Source organism: Tupaia chinensis, unplaced genomic scaffold (assembly GCF_000334495.1).
Source record: "Tupaia chinensis unplaced genomic scaffold, TupChi_1.0 Scaffold138441_1, whole genome shotgun sequence".
NCBI classification, from domain to species: Eukaryota; Metazoa; Chordata; class Mammalia; order Scandentia; family Tupaiidae; genus Tupaia; species Tupaia belangeri.
The window spans coordinates 345343-352842 of NW_006198338.1; the positions used below are offsets into that span (position 1 = coordinate 345343).

The following is a 7500-nucleotide window of genomic DNA, read 5'->3' on the forward strand; positions in this document are numbered from 1 at the left end:
GCCCACGGCCCGCGCCTGCGCACGCGCCCGGCCGCACCCGCCTGCCCGGGACTACTCCGCTGGTCGTCCACCCCGAGCTCCGCGGCTCTGCTCACCGGCCCATCCCGCGCGGCTGCAGGAGCGGAGGTCTGTCGGGGTCGGAGGGGGACACACCCGGAGGAACTAGATTCAAGGCGGGGATTCGCTTCCGGGGGAACGCTCCTCGCGCGCCCCCTGGTGTCTGCGCTCAGAACTGCAGCGCCACGTTTCGTGGCCAATGTCCACGGTCTCTGCCCAGCAGCCACCAGCCATCTGTGGCTACGGGGCACAATGAAATGTGGGCGGTGTGACTGGAGAACTGAATTTGACATGTTATTTCACTTTAATTCTTTTTTTTTTTTTGAAACCAAAGCAATGGGGCATGGTCTTCCCTTAAACACGGCTGTGTTGTTTGGGTGGGACCAGTTTCCCAGAAAACACTGAAAATTTAGTGGAGGAATTGATATGTAGTGTATGGGTAAGCCACTCGGGCTGTCTAAGGCTTGTAAGGTAAAATAGCTCGTTAAAATCTTCTATATTATTACTTGTGGAAGTGCTATTTTACGATAAATATGTTGGGCTAAATAAAATTACTTTTGGGACCAGCAGTTAGCGTAATGGCTATGTCGCTGGACTCCCATGTAGTCACTGCAGTTCATGTTTCCGACCTGGTGGCTTAAAGTGTGTGCGCGCGCGTGCGTGCGCCCACGCATGCCCAAGATCCCGAGAGGAGAATGGAGAAGGATTGCCTAGTGGCCACCACCCTCCCACCCCACCCCTGGGGGGGTGATTTCTTACTTTCTGTCTCTCTGTCTCTCTGTCTTTCTGGAAAGTGCACGCACCCTATTGCAAAAAAATTCTCCAAAAAAATAAATAAATAAAATACTATTGCTATTAAAATGCATTCCACCTGATTGTTTTTACTTTTTAAATGTGCCTACTAGAGCGTTTAAAATGTACACATGTGGCTCACATTGTATTTCTACTGGACAGGACTCATCTAGGTGGTTAAAATTCTGGTTTATAGTGTAGACAGAAGTCTGACTGCTTTCTTCTATTTTTCCAAAGTCCTTTCCAGAGGGCCTGGACGGAGTCACACCCACAGATGTTGACAGACCATTCTGGCCCAATATTAACAGGATTCTTCCTACAGCCTGCCCTTGGCACAGTATTGGAGTATCTTTGTGATGTATATTAACTCTCCTTATCACTGTTAAAGTACATTCATTTCTGATCGCTTTTCCAATCACACCCAAAACTGTAAATCCACCTAAAACCTACAAGGAGGGGCCTGCACATGCTTCCACTGGCCCCGCCTTTTTGGGTCAGACCAATGGAAAACTATAAAACCCACCAATAACCTCCAAGTCCCACCCCTTCCACATGCCCCTCCTTTTTGGGCCAGATTAATGGAAAACCTTTTCACTAAATTCCAAACTCTGTCTCTCACTCTGTCTCCCGCTCTCAAAATCAAATAAATGGAACCCTTGTACCTCATCACCCCAAGAGAAAGGTATGTTTTGCCTCTTCTCCGGGCCTAGGCCACTCATATTCTGCTTGGAAATAAATCGCATTAACTATTAGTTATTATTTTTACAGGGCTGGTTATTTTCCGTAGACAATAGGTACTAGCAGATGGTGTAATGATGAAGTCGCTGGACTCCCTTGTAGTTGACTGCCATTCAAGTCGTAGACCCCAAGGCTGAGTCCCAGACCTGATGGCTTAAAAACTCAGGCCAGGAGCATGTGCCCAAGAGGAGAATAGAGGAGAAGGGATTGTGGCATGGCCATCCCTTCTGGGGGATGTTTCACGGTCTGTCTGTCTCTCCTGCGAGCTTGTGCTCTATAGCAAAAATTTCTTAGAAAAAACATTCTGGTTGATGGGGGCCAGACAGTGTTGCAGTAGCACAGTGCAGTGTTCTGCAAGGCTGACCCACATGGGAAGGTTCTGTGTTCATGTTTGTATTTGGAGACCTTCCTGAGTATGCCTGTGATCCAAGGCTGGTTCTGGCTGGGAGTGGGACTCAATGTTAGAAGTTACCAGGTTAGCCTTGTGTAAGCAGATATAGATCAAGGAACTAGCCTGGAACACAGAGAAACTTTATGGAGGGCCTATGGGACCTTCTCTGTTATGCAAAAGAACTCCCTATGACAAATCAGACTTGCAAATCAGATGACCCTCTAAGAGCACGTACTTCAGAACGAACAAAGGATCTAGGACAGGATAAAGGAGACCCTGGGAAGGAGACAAGGCTGGCTGCCTCCCTTAGTACTGGCCTGTTCTGTCCGTGGAACAGATCCCTCTCAGGCCTGTTTGCCGTGGTCCATTCCACCTGTGGAATGTATCTCTAGCTCCCACAATAAACCTTGTGCTCGGCTTGTCTCCTTGTCCTTTGATTCTCGGCTGCAACTGGAGAGGCATGGACCTCGTTGTTTCTCAACCTAAAACAACTAATGCTGGCATCAACCCTCTGTTAAGGATGCTGTCTCTGCCTCTACCTCTCATGCTCTTGGGAGACTGAATAAATAAACTCTAAAAAAGAACAACCGGGGCTAGCAGGTGGTGTGGTAGTGAAGGAGCTAGACACTCCCACATGGCCAACCATGGTTAGAGTCCTTGACCTGGTGGCTTGCTTTCTCACTTGCCTTCTCTCTCTCTCTATGTGTCTCTCTGGTCAAATTTAAATGAATGAATGAATACATAAAATTAAATAATTCTTTTAAAAAAAAAGAAAACAGTAAAAAGTTTAAGAGAGATGTTTGTTATAGGGCATGTGCAATTGCCAGAAAGACAGGAGGCAAGAAATCACCCCCCCAGGGAGGGTGGCCACTCGGAAGCCCCTCTGCTCCATTCTCCTCTCAGGATTTGGGCACATGCCTGGTGTGAGTTTTAAGTCACTGGGGCTGGGACTCAAATCACAGTTTATCACGTGGGATTCCAGCAACTTAACCATTATCCTATTTGCTGGTCTGAAATTTTCTTTTTTTTGGGGGGGGAGGGGTTTGGCTATACTATAGGGCACGTGCACTCGCCAGACAGACGGAGAGAGAAAGAGAGACAGAAAGTGAGAAATCACCCCCCCCCCCCGGGGGGAAATCACCCCCCCCCAGGGGGGATGGCCATGCCGCAATCCCTTCTCCTCCATTCTCCTCTCGGGATCTTGTGCACGCACGCACATGTGCCCAGCGTGAGTTTTAAGCCACTGAGTCCGGGACGCAAACTGCGGTCAGCTACGTGGGAGTCCAGCTACATAACCATTACGCTAACTGCTGGTCCCACCCTGAAATTTTTTTAAAATCTGGCTTTTGTTCATCTGGACTGTCAACAGCCTTTTGGGTGTTAATTTCCCATGATGCCTGTCTGGCTTATCCCCAGAAAAGTTTTAATGCTGGATTCTCACACTCGAGGAATGCAGGGACACACCATCCCATCAGTAGACGTTTATATCTGCAGAATTAAGTTTAAGCTTTTCATAGATACAGCGTTTGCTATCTTCTATCAGCTGTTCTTCACCAGGAAATCTAGGTCAGAAAAGAAACTGATGATTTAGGAAGATGGCCTCATTCGTGTCCCATGGAGGCACAGAACAAGCTAGAAAATAGGCCCTTCATCCCCAGGTTGAGGAACGTGTAAACATTCAAAACAAAACTAAACCTACCTGGTGATTGAAGGCTTTGCTATCCCTCAGCGTAAACCAGAAAGCTCGTTTGCTTTTGTGTAGTATTAATGACTTCCCTTTTTTTGGGGGGAAGGGGGGTTGCCATAGGCTTTCATGAGCTTGCAGAAGACAGACAGAAAGGAAAAATGATGAATAACTCCCCCCCAAAGAGGATGGCCATGCTGCAATCCCTTTTCTTCTGTCCTCCTCTCGGGATTTTGGGCACACACACACATGTTCAGCATGATTTTCAACCTGCTGGATCCAGGACTTGAACTGCAGTTGGCCATGTGGGAATCCAAGACCTTAACCATCACGCCACCTGTTGCCCCCTAAACATTCTTCTTAAAGGAAGACCTATTCCCCTCCACTCCACTCCTAGGACAAAGATTCTTACTTCTGAGAAACCATGAATCGCTGTATTTCAGAGGCTACTCTGGTCCCTCTGGGGGTGGGACCAGTTGGAAGCCTGCCGGCCACTGCCTCACCCTCATAGGTATGCCTGCTTCGCCCTGAGGTTAGACGACAAGGGCTGACCTTTGAGGGTGGTGACTCCTGCATTTCCTTTCTCCATATTTGTTCCTGCCATATCTAACCCTGAAGCCCACAGTCCCTTTTCTTCCCAAATGCTCCTTAATGGCAGAGTTTGGAGAAGTAAATTAGAAAAGAAAAGAAAGACCCAGCTGCAGGGGCATGTGTTATAAGATGCTACTGCTTAGAGGCCGAGAGCACTTAGGCCTGGGTTCATTTCTCAGCCCAACCTAAAACGGCATGGGTGTGGTCTCAGCTAGCTGGGGGACACCTGCGGTCTCAGTTAGCTGGGGGACTAGGGCAGGCCAATCCCAATATGATAAGACCCTGTCAAAAATCAATCTCTTGGGACCAGCAGTTGGTGTAATGGTTACATTGCTGGATTCTCACGTAGTCGACCGTGGTTCAAGTCCAGGACCAGATGGCTTAAAACTTACCCAAGCACATGTATGTGTGTGTGTACCCAAAATCCTGAGAGAAGAATGGAGGAGAAGGGATTGCGGCGTGGCCATCCCTCCAGGGGTTGATTTCTTGCTTTCTGTCTCTCTGACAAGTACATGCACCCTATAGCAAAAAATCTCTCTCTTAAAAAACAATCAATCTCTCTCTGTCATAAATAAATAATTACAAAACTTACAAAAAAGAAAAGAAAAGCAGCAGAGGACTCATCTGGTGTGAAAACATCTGGTGTCATTAGTGTGACTAATTCAACTTAAAACAAAGTCCTTAACATCAGTCAAGGCTTCTCTGATTTATCTGCAATCCATGGAAGGTGACTTGGCTGCTGTGAACTAAACTCCCCACCCCCAAATTACACATTCAGTCCCTGAGGACCTGGGGTGGCCCTTGTTTTCTGGGTTGCATATTCAGGGATTCTTTAACATCTGGAAAGGGCACACATGCCTCCATTTGCATACAGGACTTCCTTTTAGGGCTTTATTCATATCAAGCATTGACTTTGGGGGAGTTTCTTAAAAGGAAAAGGCTGGAGTATGATGGGAGCTGAAGGTGAGTAGGTGAGGCAGGCCGGCTCCAGGAGAGGCTTTCGTTTCATCCCTCTGCCTTCCAGGACAGGCGGAAATGAGCCTGGTGGTGCCTTGCTTCTGCGTCACTTCATCTGGAAGAAGATGGCTGGAATGGAAGGGACACTCGTGAATCACCGGCCATGCTCCCAGGAAGGCCAGCTCGGGGAGATCTTCCTGCCTTCCTGGAGAGAGCTGTTTCTGGTAACGTCTACACTGCCTCTTCTACTGATGCTCACTTTGCCTTATAGAAGCCAAATGGGAGAGGGGAGATGTCAGGCATGGTGGGCTGCCTCACCTTCCTTCTCCAACACCATCTTCATAAGCCCGTCTACGCCTACAGCCTTTCAGAGAGGTCTCCGGGTGACTATGATGACCTTGTTCCTGTAGCCGACGTAAGTTCCTTTCCTCTTGCACATCCCCTCCCAACCCAAACACAGAGTCTGAAAGAGCAGCCTTAAGAGTCTGCCTTGAGACTAGCAGATAACATAATAGTTACGTTGTTGGATTCTCATGTAGTCTACAGAGGTTTGAGTCCTGCACCCTGTGGCTTAAACTCCGGCCAGGTGTGTGTGCATACATGCCTAAGATCCCAAGAGGACAATGGAGGAGAAGGGATTGTGGCATGGCCATCCCCCTCGGGGGTGATTTCTCACTTTCCGTCTTTCTCTCTGGCAAGTGCATGTGCCCTAAAGCAAAAAAGCTCTCTTAAAAAAAAAATAGAGTCTGCCTTATGAACACTGCCTTCAGTAGTGAGGAAAGCCACTCTCTTGTCAGCCAGAAGGATGGGCACGAACATGTGTGTGCATACATGCCTAAGATCCCAAGAGGACAATGGAGGAGAAGGGATTGTGGCATGGCCATCCCCCTCGGGGGTGATTTCTCACTTTCCGTCTTTCTCTCTGGCAAGTGCATGTGCCCTAAAGCAAAAAAGCTCTCTTAAAAAAAAAATAGAGTCTGCCTTATGAACACTGCCTTCAGTAGTGAGGAAAGCCACTCTCTTGTCAGCCAGAAGGATGGGCACGAACAACAGGAAGAGAGAATTCTGATGACTCTACCGGAAGCTTCAGCGAAGGTGGTGGTCCTGTCGCTGCTCTGGGCTTCACAAGAGAGATACACCTTTCTTCCTTCCATGCCAGTGATCTGCGCCTCCAGCCACACCACCGTGCCAAGGGTGACGGGGCTGCAAGAGAGGGATGAGTCAGAATTGCCTCTGGGCTGGTCTTTGAGGGTGAGGTGGGGCAGAGTTTGCAGGGTGGCCTGTGTCCCTACCAGAATGGGAGTCTTCACAAAGGTAGGGGCAATGGTAGAAAATGAGCCACAAAGATGGAAGCCCCAAATCACTCCATCCACCTTTTGACAAATCAGTTCCCCATCTTCTGAAAACACCAAGCTCCTAATTTTCCTGCTGTCTTTCCAACAAGGAGACATGTTGTTTAAAAGTTATAGACATGTACACGTTTTCTGAGCACAGCTCTCTAGACTGTGTCTAGCCTGAATTGTCCACCAGGGTGAGCAGACCTCACCTGCGGTGTGCATAGTCTCCATTCATCCTAGCCACATGTCAAAGATTTCATTTTTAGCAGAACAGCTCTTTCTATTTATAAGCAAGGATCTCTGTGATGGTTGGGTGTTTCGTTAGATTGTTTTTGCTTTTATGAGAGAGAGAGAGAGAGAGGGCGTGGAAGGGAAGGTGGAGGTATTTTTGACAAGGTCTCACCCTGTTGCATTCTGCTGCCCCAGTCTCCCTAGCCTGTTTTAGGCTGAGTGGGGAATCGAACCTGGGCCTCCCACGTGGCCTCAGTCACCACGCAGAAGTGCCTTCCATTTGCCACTGCAGCTGGGCCATGATGGTCAGTTTTATCTGTCAACTTGGTTAGGCTATCTACCAGTTCCTAGTTAAACATTCATCTAGGTGTTACTGTGAAGGTATTTTGTAGATGTGATTAATACTAAAGGAGATTATTGTGAATAAAGCCTCCCTCAGTCAGCTGAAAGGCTATAAGAACAAAGCCAAGACTTCCCAGAGGAAGAAGAAATTCCACCTCCAGGCTGCAGCATCAGCTCCTGCCCCAGTTTCCAGCCTGACCGCCTTCCCTATACCCCCTGGGAGGGCGGGCAGTGGAGACTGTGCCCCGCTCTTCTCTGCATATCTTTGAGAGTCCACTGGGGCAGCGTGGTGTTACGGGAAGGCAGAGAACGTTAGAATCAGGCAGCAACTCCTGCACTCCATCCTGACTTTCTCACATGCTAACCATGTACAGATGTTC

The 7500-nt window shown here is 48.4% G+C and overlaps 2 protein-coding genes across 2 annotated transcripts in view; both read right to left on the reverse strand.

Annotated features, from left to right (window-relative positions):
* SLC25A38 (solute carrier family 25 member 38) overlaps positions 1-155 on the reverse strand; it is a gene marked incomplete in the record, with an annotated part of 16355 nt that extends 16200 nt beyond the window's left edge. Inside the window, 1 exon segment of the mRNA XM_014592753.2 lies at positions 1-155.
* Positions 156-5171: 5016 nt separating this feature from the next.
* LOC102497766 (acyl-coenzyme A thioesterase THEM5-like) overlaps positions 5172-7500 on the reverse strand; it is a 5914-nt gene continuing 3585 nt past the window's right edge. Inside the window, exons 3-4 of the mRNA XM_027765498.1 lie at positions 6289-6413; positions 5172-5339 (exon numbers count right to left, since the gene is read on the reverse strand). Coding sequence (XP_027621299.1) covers positions 5317-5339; positions 6289-6413 — 148 coding nt within the window. The 3' untranslated portion in view covers positions 5172-5316. The remainder of the gene's footprint in view (positions 5340-6288; positions 6414-7500) is intronic.